The sequence below is a fragment of the Phoca vitulina genome, unplaced genomic scaffold, assembly GCF_004348235.1.
Source record: "Phoca vitulina isolate PV1807 unplaced genomic scaffold, GSC_HSeal_1.0 scaffold12, whole genome shotgun sequence".
NCBI lineage: Eukaryota > Metazoa > Chordata > Mammalia > Carnivora > Phocidae > Phoca > Phoca vitulina.
The window spans coordinates 33,229,728-33,247,723 of NW_022589715.1; the positions used below are offsets into that span (position 1 = coordinate 33,229,728).

The 17,996-nt window shown below is 38.8% G+C and overlaps 2 protein-coding genes across 2 annotated transcripts in view; one reads left to right on the plus strand and one right to left on the minus strand.

Annotated features, from left to right (window-relative positions):
- Positions 1-3,482, minus strand: part of COMMD1 (copper metabolism domain containing 1) — a 193,673-nt gene extending 190,191 nt beyond the window's left edge. The window contains exon 1 of the mRNA XM_032410895.1: positions 2,104-3,482. The gene's annotated coding sequence lies outside the window, so the exon portion shown is untranslated. The remainder of the gene's footprint in view (positions 1-2,103) is intronic.
- Positions 1,731-16,418, plus strand: CCT4 (chaperonin containing TCP1 subunit 4). Its single transcript, XM_032410890.1, has 14 exons — positions 1,731-1,992; positions 4,589-4,641; positions 6,040-6,129; positions 7,087-7,195; positions 7,800-7,942; positions 9,446-9,567; positions 10,008-10,140; positions 11,267-11,406; positions 12,892-12,988; positions 13,070-13,180; positions 13,275-13,405; positions 13,532-13,766; positions 15,753-15,866; positions 16,125-16,418. The coding sequence occupies exons 1-14, from the start codon at positions 1,866-1,868 to the stop codon at positions 16,137-16,139; spliced, it is 1,620 nt and encodes a 539-aa protein (XP_032266781.1). The 5' UTR covers positions 1,731-1,865; the 3' UTR covers positions 16,140-16,418.
- Positions 16,419-17,996: the final 1,578 nt, after the last annotated feature.

Genomic DNA, 17,996 nt, shown 5'->3' on the forward strand with positions numbered 1-17,996 from the left:
TTTATTGCGTAAGTTGGGGGGGTAAAAAGTAATTCCGATTTGTCACAGAAAAAGAAAAGATATATTTAGGACTTGAAAACTTTAAGATAATTAAAGCAATTGTCTTACTCATGGGGACTGTCCAAAAAAGCCAGTAATGGCATCTTCCAAATTCTGCTCTTTTATGGCTAATAGGTCTACTCCTTACACTAATAAAACTAGTAGAATCTAACTCGCCTTTAGAGATCATGTAATTTAATCCTACTATTACATAGGTGAGGAAAATGAGACCCAGAGAACTTAAATGACTTGCCCAAGATCACATAGTTAATAAGTAGCAGAGTAGAACTCTGAAGCCAGGATTTTGGATCCCCAAATTAATGGTATTTCCATCATCACACACTTGTTTCCATGATCGCACATCAGTTGCCTTAACAAGTAATCACAGGATATTTATGGGCTACATCAAAAAGTCTGGTCCTTTCAAAAGAGAAATCAGCTTGGTTTTGGCTTGGGTCATGATTTCGGGGGTCATAAATGGAGACTCCTGTGGGCTCTGCACTCAGCAGGGATTCTGCTAGATTTTCTCTCTCCCTCTCCCTCTGCCCCTGCTCACTCACGCACTCAGGCTCTCTCTAAAATAAGTAAATGAATCTTAAGAAAAAAATAAAAAAGAAGTCAGCACCAGAAGCATTTGAATTAGAGAGCACTTAGGAAGGTTCAACTTCTAGTGCTCATTTCCTCACAGCGTGTTAAAGCGCCTGGTGATCACAGGATTAAGTACCTTTAACATATCCCAGACATCCCTGCTTTATGAGCGCTTAATATTTATTTGTGAAAGAACATTGAATGAACTTAACTTACATGAACTTCTATAGTAAAAACAGTGGTAACAAGAGCCCAGCAGTTTAGCTCATGACCTGGCAAGTCGTTGCTCTCTAAGGAAATACGGTTTCAATCTTCTTACAGGTTTACCTTGGGCTTCAGTTCTCTGTGTTTCGGTTACCTTACCTACTAAATATAATAATTATAATAATAATGGCTCCCACTTCATCGAATTATTGTGAAGATTAAATGAGATAAAACGTCTAAAGGGTTTAACAATGCACCTAGCACAAAATTGAACTAAAATGATCATAACTAAAATGCCTAGGCTCCCCGTGAGTGGCTCATGTTTATATAAGAAACTAGTATACAGCGAGGGCGTTGTATCAGACAGGCAATCTGGTTTGGCAGGCAATCATAGCTTCAAAACTTGTTAAGATTCTCTGCAATTTAACGAGGACGTATTTAAATCTCTAACTACCCCTCAGTATCAATCAACAGGAGACAATCAACACTTAAACCAAATGAAAACAGACACCCATCTCAAACCTCTCTCTTCCAACACGAACAAAACTCAACAAAATACAAGACTAAGCGGCCCAGCAAAAACCGCCTCAGCCCCGCCCGTTCAGGAGTAATCCGGGAGCCCACAACCCCTCGTAGACGCGTCGGGTTTGAATTAACGGAAGGGACCTCACGGCCGAGGCCAGGGCAGGGGCGATGTGGGTGCCCAACACCCGCCTTTAAAATCATGGGTTGCCTGTCTGCCTTGCAAGCGTCCGCCCCCAGCGCGCCCCACCCCCGGAGTCCGGGGCTAACACTCCGGGTAACCCCCCAGCTCCCCGCCACAGCCACCTCAACCGGCGCGCGGCGGGCAGCCCGCTACGTCATGTCGGCGCCGCGCCGCTTCGCAGGCCCCCTCTCCCCCTCCTCCTCCCGGCGTCCGCGCCGCTTTCTGGAAGCTTCGTGAAAGGCGTGGGAGAGTTCCGTTGCTCCGCGGCCGCCTGGAATCCGCGTCCATCCGTCCTTCCCAAGCCCACGCAGACCCAGCCAAGTTTGCCATGCCCGAGAACGTGGCACCTCGGAGCGGGGCGCCCGCCGGGTATGCCGGCGGCCGCAACAAAACCGCCTATCAGGACCGTGACAAGCCGGCCCAGATCCGCTTCAGCAACATCTCCGCGGCCAAAGGTACTGCTCCCTGAGTCTGACCCGAGGCCGTGCGGGTCGAGCTCTGCACTCTCAGCCTGAACTTGGGTTGCTAAAGCTCATTTTCTGTTACTTGAGACGATCTTGTCTTACCAGGGAGAGCAGCTCTGTGGAGGGATCTTTACTGTTTTCTGCCGGTAATTCCCAACGCCAAGTGTGGAGACCTTTGGGCTGGCCCTATTCTGGGTCTTAGGCGCCCGTAATTTTTCATCCTCGGTCGCTCATCACGCTTCAGGAGAAAGATGTCGAGGACCGAACGTAGCGGTCCCTTGGGATCTGACACATATCTGACACTGTCGTTTATCTGCTTATTGGTTCCACTGGTAGAATGTTGTTTGCAAAATACATTTTAGTTTTAAGTGTTCTTATAAAAATAGCATTTAAAGAAGCTCTCGGCGCAACTAGTGAAACGAATTGGGTAAACTTCGCGCTTACCTTGGGGCGGGGCCCTTTGTATTGGGCTGTGGGGAAGACTCACCCGTCCTGATTGAGCAGATAGAAAGCTAGGTTGTGCTTTTCTGTTCTCCCTGCATGTGCAACCAAGCACAAGCAAGTCTAGGAATATGGACGATTTATTGATGTTTCGTTGTTTTGTAGAATATTTTGGTATATGATAGAAATGAAAACCTGAGTTGCCATTCTCTGTTACCAAGTGGTTTTGTGACCTTCGACCTTTAGCTAACGTTTCCTCAGCCATAAAATTGAGGAAAGTGTTCGCTGTTTTTTTTTGGAGTTGTGAGAATTAAGAGTAGCTGTTGAGACAGAAGAGTCTGGAAGGAAAAATGAGAACGAAGGCTTAGAGATCTTAGATGATGAATATTGAGTGTTGAAATACAGTATTTCATTACAGTTAGAGAATAAAGTGCAAGAAGACAGGAGAGGTGAGACTGGAAGGGTAGGATGGGGCCAAATCTTGAAGGGCCTGGTGAGCAGAGGCCACGTGAATTATCTGTGAACCTGACCTTTTTAAATGAGAAGTCAGAACAGAGGGGCACAACTAGTGTTTCCAAGTCAGACAAAACCCAACAAGCTTGATAAAGAAAAGTTGCTTTAGTTTAGATGCATTTTCAGTTGAGCCAGTTTTTTACTTAGATGTTATCCCAAAAAAGTGACCCCCAAAATTGGTTGATAATGTAAAAACCACATACACACACAGGAAATGATACTAGTTCTAGTACTCTTCATGAGTCCTTTAACATAGACCCTACTGTGTGCCACACAGTATCTTAAACATCAGACACTTTTGGAGGTGTGAGCAGTCTAAAATCTTTTATTATTTTGGATAGGGTGTGTTTTCCTAACTTCTTCATGTAAATGAATGTGAGGGCATTCTTAAAGTGAACTGGTCTGCTTGTAGAATCATGCCCATGTAGGTCCACTAAAATCGCTTGAAAGCATAACATTGACTGGATAATTAGGAATAGCAGTCCAAAGTTATGAAACAATTAAATAGAAAATAATTTTTTTTTTTTTTTTAAGATTTTTATTTATTTATTTGACAGAGAGAGACACAGCGAGAGAGGGAACACAAGCAGGGGGAGTGGGAGAGGGAGAAGCAGGCTTCCCGCAGAGCGGGGAGCCCGATGCGGGGCTCGATCCCAGGACCCTGGGATCATGACCTGAGCCGAAGGCAGACGCTTAACGACTGAGCCACCCAGGCGCCCCTAGAAAATAATTTTTAATTATAGCAAATATTTTTTTTCTTAGGATCTTTATTATTCACGCAGTAAAGGGGGAGGTATGCTGGTTGTGGAGTATACAATAATTAGGGCACAATCTCAGCCCTGTGTATATGGGGTGAGGTGGTGTGTGAGGAAGGGGAAGGTCTAATTACTTGTCCTGGGCTTCTCAAAGAAAAGGGGATTTGACTTGACTGTTCATCAAATCCAGGTTCCCTTAAGTGGACTAATAAAACAGAAACATTCTTAGGGAAGTTAATAAGAATAAGTAACTTTGGAATGGTAGGCTATATACCCAGCGATGTTTCATAATGTACCGTTGATGACTGAAAGCTAGGGTTTTTGTTTGGTGTAAGGTTTGGGGTTTTTGTTTGTTTTGGTTTATTTGGTGGCAGGGTGGAGGGTGTCAAAGGGTGTTTTACTATGGGCCATCTTTATGCCAGCTTCACATTGGTGGACAGGTCTTTGCTTTCAAAAATTATAGTTAGGGGAGACAGAATAGACAAGGGGAATTATATAGTAGGAAGTCTTGCCTCTCCTGTTGCTGCTTGTGTTCTTTTAAGGAATGGAGAAAAGAATGCAGTCTCCATTTTGAACTCATAACTACATTGTGCTTATTTTGATATTTAGAGGAAGATTAGGTAAATCCTCAAAATTTATTCTACCATAGGCAGGGCACAAGTATTACGTACATTGACTTTAACAACAGAAGGTGAGTGTTATACAATTAAAGGAATAAATTATTGTGTTTCCAGTAGGTTATTATTAGGCAATAAATTTTCATTAATGGACACAGTAAATGGTTGTACACCATATCCTAATAAGGACAAGTGATCATTTGAGAGGAGAAATACTTTGCTTTTTTTAAAGGGGTCTTGATTTCTTCCTTCTGTTTACAGCTGTTGCTGATGCTATTAGAACAAGCCTCGGACCAAAAGGAATGGATAAAATGGTAAAAGACCGAATTATTCATTACTTATTGAGTGCTATGTCCACACTGCAGAATCTCCATAGGGGGTTAAGATGTGCTGCTTAAAAAGTAAAAAGTGTTAGAAGGGTACTTTGAGAGTTTAGAAGAATAATAGATGCTCTGGGGTGAGCAGGACTTAAGTATAATTCATATTTTTTAAATGATTTTTGAACAATGAAAATACATACACAAAAGTAGTTATCTGTTGTGTTGTTACATGGAAAGTAGAGTAAGGCTATAGCCATAAGTGCTTGAGTTCAGTGTTCCTTATTGATACAACTGTGACGCTACATGGGTCTGTAGAATTTCACTTGTTATTCTGGTGTGGTTGACTGGCAGCATAAAACATTCCAATGCATTCCAGTAACTTTTGAGAAATATACCCTCATATTCAGTGCTAATTAACATCCAAAATGAGAGATAAACAATATGAAGGATTGTCTGGATGATATACAGATTATTTTTCTCTCTGGATATTTTAAAATCTGTCCTTGCTAGTAAGGCGGTTTTTTGTGTTTTTTTTTTTTTTTTTTATTTGACAGAGGGGGGCACAGTGAGAGAGGGAGCACAAGCAGGGGAAGTGGGAGAGGGAGAAGCAGGCTTCCCGCAGAGCAGAGAGCCTGATATGGGGCTCGATCCCAGGACCCTGGGATCATGACCTGAGCCGAAGGCAGACGCTTAACGACTGAGCCACCCAGGCGCCCCGCTAGTAAGGCGGTTTACCCTTTGTTGAAAATACTAAGACATAAGTTACCGTATTGACTGTGAGAATTGTATTCACTACATTTGTGGTGCTTTTTTGGAGATCCGTGGTATCGTTTCTTACTATGGATATGAACCCAATAATGTTAGTAATTCTTCATAGTATTATTTCTACTTTGTGTTGTATGTGTGTCTAGATTTCCTTCACTTTTAAACAAATGAAAAAATAGCTGTAGTAAAGCCGAGTATTTTCACTTGTAAAGTTAGACTGTTGCGTATTTCTTAAGTCATTATACGAATGTAAGGGAAGAGAATCTGAAATTAAGCACAGTTGTAAGCTTATGCAAACAAATTAATTTCTCTACTAAGAAGCTTTTTTTTTTTTTTTTAAGATTTATTTATTTGACAGAGACACAGCGAGAGAGGGAACACAAGCAGGGGGAGTGGGAGAGGGAGAAGCAGGCTTCCCGCGGAGCAGGGAGCCCGATGCGGGGCTCGATCCCAGGACCCTGGGATCATGACCCGAGCCGGAGGCAGACGCTTAATGACTGACCCACCCAGGCGCCCCTCTCTACTAAGAAGCTTTAAAATTTAGTAGAGTTTTCAGGATGTCATAATGCTTGGTAAAGAAAACAATTTTTGAAATACAGCTTTTTTTAAAAAAACGAAACTTCACAGATTCAAGATGGAAAAGGCGATGTGACCATTACAAATGATGGGGCCACCATTCTGAAACAAATGCAGGTGTTACATCCAGCAGCCAGAATGGTAAGTATGATTTTAGATGAGGTGGTTTTTTCTGTTTTTTAAGTGTATTGCTTGATATTTGTGAACAGTTAAATTTGTTTTATTTGATCACACTGTGTAATTTAAGCATTGTGAATTCTTTTTCTCTGTGTTAAACAGGCATGTTTTTAGGATACATTGTGTGCCTAACATTGTGCTCTTCAGTGCAAGGTTGTAATAAAACATGAATCTCCTTGTCCACAGGAATGTGCTGTATAGTTGAGGAAGAAAAAGATAACATGAAATGGCTTAAATTATTAGTTCAGTGGGTGTTAGTTGGAAGAGAGCAGTGTAATATTAATTGTGTGCAAAATCGCGTGTCTAAACTTAACACTGAGGTTTATTAAAAACAGTTACCAATTCAACTTCAGTGTAATTTTACGATGATTCCAGTATCAAGTGAGAAGTCACCATATCTGCAAAAAAGAAATCCCTGTCAAAAAGTTATGTTTGATTATGTAAAGATGACTTTCGAAATGAATCAGATAATGCTTATCTGATAATTATATACCTTCAGATAAACTTCCAAAGGACTCCAAACTGACACTTGTTTCTTCCAGAATCCCCTATTTTTTTTTAGCTTCCAAGTATACAGGGTACCTTTGGTGCAACATCATTTACACTTTCTGACAGGAACTTTTAATAGCTGGGAAGAAAAAATGTATAACCCATGGTCTGAACCAGAAATCATAACATAGATTCTTATAGAGAGTATATGAGCAGAATTTTGTGTGTCACAAATGTATCAATCATTTTAAAATGAAACTCATAAATAAAATGGAACCCAAGAAGTCAAGAATTATACTGAATCTTACAGTGTTGATAATAATCAAATTGTTTTTGACACTGATATGAAGGCCATTCGTTTTATATTTCAGTTAGATGTTACTGTGTCCTCACATTTCTCACTGAGCAACTTAGCATGTTCTGTTTACTTAGCTGGTGGAGCTGTCTAAGGCGCAAGATATAGAAGCAGGAGATGGTACCACATCAGTGGTCATCATTGCTGGCTCGCTCTTAGATTCCTGTACCAAGCTTCTTCAGAAAGGTAGGTAGGACATAGGACATGTTTTATTACTAAGTAAAGGTCAAAAGTTATTAAGTAATAGATTTGGTATTTGATTTGAAATAACTAATTTTATTAGGAATTTTTAGGTTAAATTTTGCTGTATCGTATGAATAAGAAAATTTTCTTTTTGTTTCTTTATTTTTTTTTTCCACCAGGCTTCATTTTGAATGGAACTTGATAAAATTTTGCTTTTCTAAAATAAGTTGTGGTGGTACTAAATCTTAGGCTCTAGATGAGAATGGTGATTTGGGAGAGGTAGTATGGGTTCTTATTCTGGTAAATAGTGCTTAATCATAGTGGAGACTCTCTAGTCACTTACTCTATTTCTTACCTAGATTTGTGGTGTTTTAAAAAGTATAAATATCACATGAGTGCAGAATTGACTGTTCCAAATTAATGGAAATAAGTTACTAGTCATAACAGCAGTTAAGGTTATTCAGACTGTTTTATTTATAATTGAAGCCTAAGTTAATTTAGATGATTTAAAAATAATGACTACTTTGAAATTATAATGAATAAAAAATTTTAAGAGGTGTCATATGTAGTTTATGTGTTATAATAACTAAATTTTAACAAACAACAGGGATTCATCCAACCATCATTTCTGAGTCATTCCAGAAGGCTTTGGAAAAGGGTATAGAAGTCTTGACTGACATGTCTCGACCTGTGGAACTGAGTGACAGAGAAACTTTATTAAATAGTGCCACCACTTCACTGAACTCAAAGGTGAGACCAGTACTAAGGGATCATTATAAAATTACTTCTTAAAGCTCGTTAAGAATTGTAACTCTTAGGGTGCCTGGGTGGCTCAGTCGTTGGGCGTCTGCCTTCAGCTCGGGTCGTGATCCCGGGATCCTGGGATCAAGCCCTGCATCGGGCTCCCTGCTCGGCGGGAAGCCCGCTTCTCCCTCTCCCGCTCCCTCTGCTTGTGTTCCCTCTCTTGCTGTGTCTCTCTCTGTCCAATAAATAAAATCTTTTTTTTTTTTTTTTTTTTTTTTAAAGATTTTATTTATTTGACAGAGAGGCACAGCGAGAGAGAGGGAACACAAGCAGGGGGAGTGGGAGAGGGAGAAGCAGGCTTCCCGCGGAGCAGGGAGCCTGATGCGGGGCTCGATCCCAGGACACTGGGATCATGACCTGAGCCGAAGGCAGACGCTTAACGACTGAGCCACCCAGGCGCCCAAATAAAATCTTTAAAAAAAAAAATTGTAACTCTTAGGTTGTGATTTTTTATGCTATACAGTTCATAAACGTTAGGTCTGGAGTGTCTGGGTAACTGAGGTAATTTGTATAACTGAATAAGTTCACGTCAAATTTCTTCCTTCAGGGCTGTCAAATAAACTGTATGCCCATTTTACAGATGGGAAAATAGATCTAATGAAGTTAAGTAACTAATCCAAGACTATCAGTAAGGGATAAGTGCAGATTGGAACCATGACAGGTTTGCCCATCAGTGGTCCCTCTTAACTAATAATCATTGCTGCTTTTCTTAGTTTTCAAATTTAAACCATTGATTTTTTTAAATTTCTTGCAAACTTAATGTTCTTGTTTTCTGTCAGGTCCTGTGTCACCACCCACCCCCCCATTTTTTTAGCAGCATTATATTGATACATTCATCTTCTTTCACTGTTACATGGAGAGCTAGATAGTGTTAGTGACATACATGATATTGTTGAATGTCCCCAGATCTAATATAGACAGAATAGCAGGATTAACAGGCATTGGTCATAGACTTGGGTTTAGTGCTGGGCTCATCACTTGACTAAGCTGTGTGACTCTTTGAATTTCTTCCTCTGAAGATTGAATGCATATATAATGTGAAGGGCTAAGACCACCGTCTCATGTACAGTAAGTGCTTAGTAAAGTGTTAGCTACTAGTTTTTATTAGCCCCTCAGTATTAGGGGTGCACATATATAGCATTTGCTCAGAAATTCATTTTAGATAAGAAATGTCTGCATATAATTTGATTTTCGGATTTTCTATAGAATTAGTAATCTAGACAGTCCTATCTATTAGATTAATAAAAAGGAAAAGAAGCCTCCATATCTTGTGCCCTTGGTGACTGACAGCCTGAGTGGAGAAGACAGTTGGTATGGAATGTTGTCTCATGTTCCCACTCTCCTCATCACCCCAAAAAGTAGTTAAGATTACTTCTTGAAGATCTTTATCACTAAAGAACTAGGACTTTTTCTGTTGTGAAGCTGACTTTATTATTTTTTTAATTCTAGGTTGTCTCTCAGTATTCAAGTCTGCTTTCTCCAATGAGTGTAAATGCAGTGATGAAAGTGATTGACCCAGCCACCGCTACTGGTGTAGATCTTAGAGACATTAAAATTGTTAAGAAACTTGGGTGAGCATTTCTAATTATAATTTTAATAAAAACTACTCTAAAGGGACCCCTGGGTAGCTCAGTTGGTTAAGTGTCTGCCTTTGGTCAGGTCATGATCCCAGGGTCCTGGGATCGAGTCTCATATCGGGCTCCTTGCTCAGCAGGGAGCCTGCTTCTCCCCGTTTGTGCATTCTCTCTGCCTCTGACAAATAAGTAAACAAATCTTTTTTAAAAAGTAATCTAAGGACTTGTATTAATGTGGGAATCTGAAGAATTTGTTTATATTCCATTATGATGGCAAGGTGGTAGCATGATCAAAGAAGTTGAGGAATTAGGGCACTAATAAATGTGAGACTGACTCACATTTTATTGGACTGGTGATTTTTAATGTTAGCAACCTATTAAACTCAAAGATTTCCATCCTTTGTTAATGGTTTCTTCCTTGTTTCCTTTTTTCTTAGTGGGACAATTGATGACTGTGAGCTGGTCGAAGGGCTGGTACTTACTCAAAAGGTGGCAAATTCTGGCATAACCAGAGTTGAAAAGGCTAAGATTGGGCTTATCCAGTTTTGCTTATCTGCTCCCAAAACAGATGTAAGTAAAACCAAATGAAATTGGTTCCTTGTTTATGTGCGTAACTTTCTAATAGCTTGGACCTTTGTTCGATATTATAAAAATAGAAAATACAGTGATACTAGTGATAAAGATCATAGATTACAAAATAATTAGTAAGATTGAGACAAAAGTAGAAATTGTTGGATGCCAGACATGACAAATCTATAGCTTCAGTTGGCTATCATTGAAATTGAGCATTGACTTCATAGATGAAGGCAAATAACAGTAGGGGCCCTATGTATGAAATAATAAAAATAGGTTATCTAAAAGTTACAGTATAAGTGGAATTTCCAGTTTCTTTGTAGGTTTCTGAGAAACCTCCATCCCTCCTATAGCAGCAGGCAGATCTTTTGTCCTACATTTGCACAAATGAAAGTTGAAACCAGCTTACTATTTATATTCCAAATAAATGTTTTTAAAGGTATTTTCATGTCTTTTCATCATAAGTGCTATTTCCAAAAGGGAGTGGTTGATCTTGTCACTTGCTCAGATTTGCTCTCCTTTTACATTGTATTGGCGTATAGGCTTCCTGTTGACTCAGTCATGTGTTTCACAAAAGTTCAACCCATAGAAAAATTAATGTTTTATACACCTTTGATTAACAAGATTTGTCCCTGGTACCTCCTTTCAGCATACCAGTTTTTATAACAAGCCATAGAGTTAAAAGGATGCAACTGAAATTATTTCAGTAACGCATATATTTGTATGAAGAAAATTGACATGTTCAGGAACTAGAGTAACCATTTTACAATTACCAAAAATGTACTTGCAAATAATGTAAATAAGACGGTAAGGTGTATAGATGAAAGTTAAAGACCTGAGTTAAGGTTGGTGTATATTCATTTTCCTAGACCTTTTCTTTGTATGCCTCTGTAATTTGTTATTAGGTATGATTTTGGTTGAATTTACATGATACATAATATTTTTCATTAAAAGTCTGTTCTTTTCACTTAACTCTTACACTGCAATTTTTTTCCTATTTATTTATTTATTTTGATGCAGTGTTCCATGATGAAACTGGACCATTTCCTTATGCCACACACAAAAATAGACTCAAAATGGATACAATGCAATTTATTAATACGATGTTCTTTTTTCTAAACAGATGGATAATCAAATAGTAGTTTCTGACTATGTCCAGATGGACCGTGTGCTGCGGGAGGAGAGAGCCTATATTCTCAATTTAGTGAAGCAAATTAAAAAAACAGGATGTAATGTCCTTCTCATACAGAAGTCTATTCTGAGGTGTGGGGCTCTTTATTTTGTTCACCTTTTAATGACAATTTATTTTGGATCCTCTAGCAGTTTTTTAAGAAACATTTGGAGTGGATAAATCACTAGAAATCTAGAATGAATCTGCATTTTGGGACAGCACTGTATTCTGATAAATCCTCTGAAGTGGGCTCTCTTCCCATTGTGATGATTTAAATGTGTGGGATATACAGTTGACCCTTGAACAACTCAGGTTTAAATTGTGTGGGTCCACTTACGTGTGGATTTTTTTTTTTATTACAGTACAGTACTATAAGTGTATTTTCCTCATGGTTTTTAAGTTACTTTTGTTTAATCTCAACACCCAGCATGGGTCTAGAACTCATGACCCTGAGATCAAGAGTTGCATATTCTTCCAACTAAGCCAGCCAGGCGCCCCTCCTCATGGTTTCCTTAACATTTTCTTTTCTCTAGCTTTATTGTAAGAATATAGCATATGATACATGCACATACAAAATATTGGTTAACTATGTTATCAGTAAGGCTTTGGTCAGCAGGTTATTAGGTAGTCAAGTTTTGGGGAAGTCAAAAATTATATGCATATTTTTGACTGGAGAGGGGGCGTTGGTGCCCCTAACTAACTCGTTAGTTCCAGGGTCAACTGTATGTTCTTTCTAGACCAAGATTCTAAATATCAAACAAATGGAATGCTTTGTTTTTGAAGAGGTAAGTTTGATCTAGAATTGATTAGCTAGCTGAAAGGCATTTATTTAAAGGTCCATGAAATTGCTTGCCTTGAAATTTAGTTCTTTTGAAGGGAATGCAGGATAGTTCATGGATCAAAAGAATTTTTCAAAGTTCGAACTGGTCCTTTTTTTTTTTTCCTTCAGTGTTTTCTTCTAGTAAGTACACACATTCCGTTGTACTCTACTAATAATGTTATGCAAGAAAGTACTGTGGGTGATTATTTTATATAGAAACTTCGATGAAGAGTTTGATTACCTGGTTCTCCTACCAAGTCATATTATAGGTAGTGACCTTAAGTAAACTTCTCAAAATTTAGTTAGCTTATCTGTAGAACAGGGATCGTAATATCTACCGTTCCAGTGTCACAGGGTTGTCAGAGGTGTCACAGTGTCACAGGGTTGTCCAGATAATTTGTGAGAAAGTGTAAATTTGTGGAGTCTTGAATTAATCATACTTCTAAATTCATGAAATATCAATAAAGTTTTATTATCAAAGATATACTCGTTTAGTATTAAAAACTATGACAATAGTTACCTTTTATGGTGTCCTTTACAAATAGTGTTGCTGGGGTACATTTTAATATCCATTAGAAATCTTCAAAGAGTTTTGAGCTCATAAACTTGGTCAACTAAATTTAAAGCATCTTCCTATACAAATAATTTGATTTATTCATCATTTAAACAATAATAAAATGACAAAAAGCTTAAAAAGAAGTTGAACAAATTATTTTTTTAATCTAGCATTGACCTAATCACTGATTTTATATTTTAGAGATGCTCTTAGTGATCTTGCATTACATTTCCTAAACAAAATGAAGATTATGGTGGTTAAGGATATTGAAAGAGAAGACATCGAATTCATTTGTAAGGTAAAATATTCCTAGCTTCTGTGTGAGAATATCCAGTAATCAAATGTTGTCTTAATCTGTGGGTTTGATATTTTTCCCCAGACAATTGGAACCAAGCCAGTTGCTCATATTGACCAATTCACTGCTGACATGCTGGGATCAGCTGAGTTAGCTGAGGAGGTCAATTTAAATGGTTCTGGCAAACTGCTTAAGGTAACAGTATTGTAATACAGCTTTTATTTACCTGGGTTTTTTGTTTGTTTTAACCCTTATTTCAAATACCTAATTTGGAGTTTGTTTACTACAGATTACAGGGTGTACAAGCCCTGGAAAAACAGTTACAATTGTTGTTCGGGGATCTAACAAATTGGTGATTGAAGAAGCTGAGCGCTCCATTCATGATGCCCTATGTGTTATTCGCTGTTTAGTGAAGAAGAGGTAATATAAGTTACTGAGTAAAATTTTGAACATTAACATTTCTATACTTTTAACTATTTTTAAGGTATAAAGAGTAAGTTATTAAAGATAGCTAAAATAAGCTAAAAATGTGTTTGTGAATTTCAGAGCTCTTATTGCAGGAGGTGGTGCTCCAGAGATAGAATTGGCCCTACGGTTAACTGAATATTCACGAACATTGAGTGGCATGGAATCCTACTGCATTCGTGCTTTTGCAGATGCTATGGAAGTCATTCCATCTACACTAGCTGAAAATGCAGGCCTGAATCCTATTTCTACAGTAACAGAACTAAGAAACCGGCATGCCCAAGGAGAAAAAACTACTGGCATTAATGTCCGAAAGGTAATAATTTAATTATTGTAGAAAATGTTGATTGAAATGTTAAAAACTTCATAATTATCTGTTGAATGAAAAGCCTTTTTTTTTTTTTGGTGGGCAGCAAAGCAAGGTTTATTGATCGATAATAAAGTTTATTGAATGATAGAGTACAAAGCTCCCAAAGAGGGAGGGGACCCAAGAGGATTGCCTGGATGAAAAGCTTTTTAATCAAAAGTAATCTTGGGGGTCACCTGGGTGGCTCAGTCGATTAAACGTCTGACTCTTGATTTTGACTCAGGTCATGATCTTGGGGTTGTGGGATCGAGCCCTGTGTTGGGCTCCCCGCTCAGTGGAGAGTTTGCTCGAGATGCCCTCTCCCTCTGCCCCTACCCACCTGTGCTCACTCTCTCTCAAATAAGTAAGTCTTTTTTTTTAAAAAAAGTAATCTTGGGTTTAGGGGTGCCTGGCTGGCTCAGTTGGAAGAGCATATGACTCTTGATCTCCATGTCATGAGTTCAAAGCCCCACATTAGGTGTAGAGATGACTTAAAAAAAAAAAGTAATCTCGGATCCAAATATGAGAACTGCAGGTTAACTAATTTATGCCATTGAGTAAGAATGAAGAGGATGTGTTAAGGTAAAGTATTATTTGTTCGGCGGGTTATTAGGTAGTCAAGTTTTGGGGAAATTACACTGATTGTGTAATTCTTAGTGGGTTATTTAGTCTGTGCTTGTTTCCTCAGTTGTAAAAACAGGGACAATTAATCAAAGTTCTCTTGTGAGGATTAAATGTATTACCAGCTAGAAGACTCTTACTAAGTTGCCTGGCATAGAGTAAACATTACATAAATATTAATCATTGCTGCTGTTGTGGCCAGTAGCCTAGTATAGTTGTGTAGGGTAAACACATATAACAGTAATAATCTCTCCTTTTGTATTAGTGCTTTATTAATGTCTCCTTTTACTGAAGAGACTAATTACACATAATGGAAAATAACTGACAATCCAAAGTAATATTTTTTTGAATGATAACTCAAAAGGAAGGGCATTGCCTGGTTAGGGAAAGCTTTATGAAGGTGCAGCTTTGGCAGGAGATGAGGAAATTCCACGTGGGGAAGCAAATGTTTTATGGGTGAAAGGAACCAAGAAATTGCTTGTTTTGTCTAGAGGATTATATGTTGGTAATAGAGTGGACTTTAAGGTTGGAAAGCTCCCATAAGAGCTAGAATAAGGAGGCCTTTGAGTATTGGGGCAGTTACTGGGGAGTTTTGTTTTTATTCCAGTAGTTGGGAACTACTACTGTTTTTTTAACCAAGGCTAAGATGATGAAAAAGAGTATTTTAAGGAGGGAAGGCTGGAGGCATGGTTGCCTGTTATGGCCATCATCACATAATGCAGTAACCCTGAGAGAAGGGGGACTAAGATAGTGCCAGTAACAATTTAAAAGTGGGATTTAAGAGATATAAAAGCAAGGCAGACCAGACTTGCCCATATTCAGTATTAGGGTTCAGGGATGATTTAAACATGAAAGATCTTACAAATTTTTTTTTTTTTTAAGATGTTATTTATTTGTCAGAGAGAGACAGCACAAGAAGGGAGAGGGGCAGAGAGAGAGAAGCAGACTCCCCACTGAGCAGGGAGCCCAATGTGGGACTTGATCCCAGGACCTGAGCCAAACGCAGCCGTTTAACCAACTGAGCCACCCAGCTGTCCCAAGATCTTAAAATTTTTAATGAGTATGATTACCTAATTTTTGCCTGGGTACTTTTAAGTTAAAGGTAATTAGGAGTTGTTTTGGGGTTGGAATTGGGGGAATGTAGCATTAATTCAGTGTTTCCAAATTTTTGTTAAATGGAACCTACAATAGAGAGAGAGCTTAGTAGAGAGATTTTACTTTTGACTAAAACAAGGGAAAACTAGGTTCGAAAGGCCTTGTGTCCTACTGGTAACAGTGTGTAGTTGGTAAGGTGTATAATTACAGACACTAAAAGCAATTTATGCTATTTGGCAGGGTGGTATTTCCAATATTTTGGAGGAACTGGTTGTCCAGCCTTTGTTGGTTTCAGTCAGTGCACTGACTCTAGCAACTGAAACTGTCCGGAGCATTCTGAAAATTGATGATGTGGTAAGTGTAAATAGAATGTGAATTTCCCTACAGGGCCGAAAAGGCGGGTTTTTTTTTGTTTGTTTGTTTTTTTCCAAGAGTTTTGGGAGGGGAGCAGGGTGGTAAATGTTACTTTGTTGGTCAACAAGGTGATAACAATACATACTTTTTACAGTCTTTTCGCACTTGTAAAATAGGCTTTCATAATTGCCCAAAACCTCTTTGATCATTAAAATTCTATCATTACAAGTTGTGGAACTCAAGTTTTTTTCTTGTCAGGTAAACACTCGGTAATTGGATAAACACTGGCCAACTGGCACCACTGTGGCCACTAACAGTGCATCTGAAGTGGAAGATCACCTTGGTGTTCCTTGCTGTTTGGAAGATGGTTTCCTTTGTGAATTCCTAGGCCTGGTCTTCAGTTGGCACTTGCTTGAAATTGTATTGACAAAACTTAATTAAAATATTAAATGTTTGGTTTCAAAAAGCAGATTAATTTATTGGGCCTTCTCCCCCAACATTCTGTTACTTCTGATATTCTTGAAAAATATATGTAAGAAGAGAAAAAAATGAGTTCACATTTGCCTGTTGACTTTCTTAGGTCTCAATCCTGAGTGCTTTAAGTTTTGTGGTTTTTTGTTTGTTTTTTAACTGAAGTTTTGAGAATTTTTAAATGGCCCAGTATGCTCATCACCCTGATAAATCCCCATTTACACAAAAATATCGTATCAAAGTGGTATATATGCTATTTTAAAAGGTAACAGTAAGGGGGTACCTGGGTGGCTCAGTTGGTTAAGTGTCTGACTGGCTCCGGTCATGATTACAGGGTTGTGAGATGGAGCCCTGTGTCAGGCTCTTTGGGGAGTCTGCTCGAGATTCTTTCTCCCTCTCCCCTTGCTTGTGCGTGTGTGTGCATGCTTTCACATTCTTTTTCTCTCAAAAAGTTAACAGTACAGGAAGATATTAAGTGAAAAATGAAAAGTTCCCTCCACCCTATCATCCCAGTCCTTGTCTTCAAGAATATAACCATTATTGTGTTAATTGGGAGTCCTTTTACAAATAAAACTATATGTATATATGTAGCAAATCTTATACATAGGGATTCTTAATATGTCATTTCAGTGGTTTGGAACCTCTTCATTGCCTCTGTCCTAACACAGGCATCGTCTATTGACATGAATTGTGTAAGATCTCCAAACTAGTCTCATGCTCTGGCTTCCTTACAGTCAGTTCTGCACACTCTAGGTCAGGCACAAGTTTTCATGGATAAAGGCCAGCCTTTGATGTGGACCATAAATTGGGCCTATGCATTGTGGTACCACTTGGCCTACCATCTCCTGGCCTGTATTTCACAAGGAGTATTATGAAAACAACCGGGACTCCGCATTTGTGGAGCAATGATTTCAGCCAGCCAGTCAGAAGTTTCTTTTGCATCTGACAAGTAGTTGATTAAAATGATTTGGTAAGTGGGAGGGCTTAGTGTGCTTATTAGCTATTTCTGGATTATCTGGAATTTAGTAATTCAGTTTACTCCCATTATAATGGATATTAGCTTGTTGTAAAATACACTTTTTTAGCTGGTACAAAATGAAGTATATTCTAAATTTTAAGTCAAAATACTGTAATCCAAATGATTTATATTTGAATTTATCCATTAATTACACAGCACAAGGTTTGTAGGCTATATCTAAATAATAGAAATTGGTTATGTAACAATTTTTTTTTGACGGAAAATAGTAAAGATAGAAATCCATCATGATCTAAGCAACATTCCAACACGTGGTCTTTACAGCCAACTTCCCTAAGAAACGGTCCCTAGTTGGGCTTTAATTCCATCGGGTACTGGTTTCGGCCAGCTCCCAGTGAAGGTCCCGCAGCCAGAAGTGGGTAGACCAGGGATGTGAAGGGGATCAATTAGATCAATCAGGAGGAAACCTCACACAGGAATCTTAAGATTGTCAGCTGTCTTGGTGACTTAGGTGGCTGTCCCATGCTCAAGACAGACGACTTCATATAAAGACAGCAGTAAAGAGAGGGCATCAAGTTTCTGGGTCTTATTACCATCCCGGCCAGGGTACCAACTTCCAGCCAAAAGGCAGACTTTCTCCTCCTCATAGAGCAGCCTGGCCAATTGACATGAAAGTTCCAATA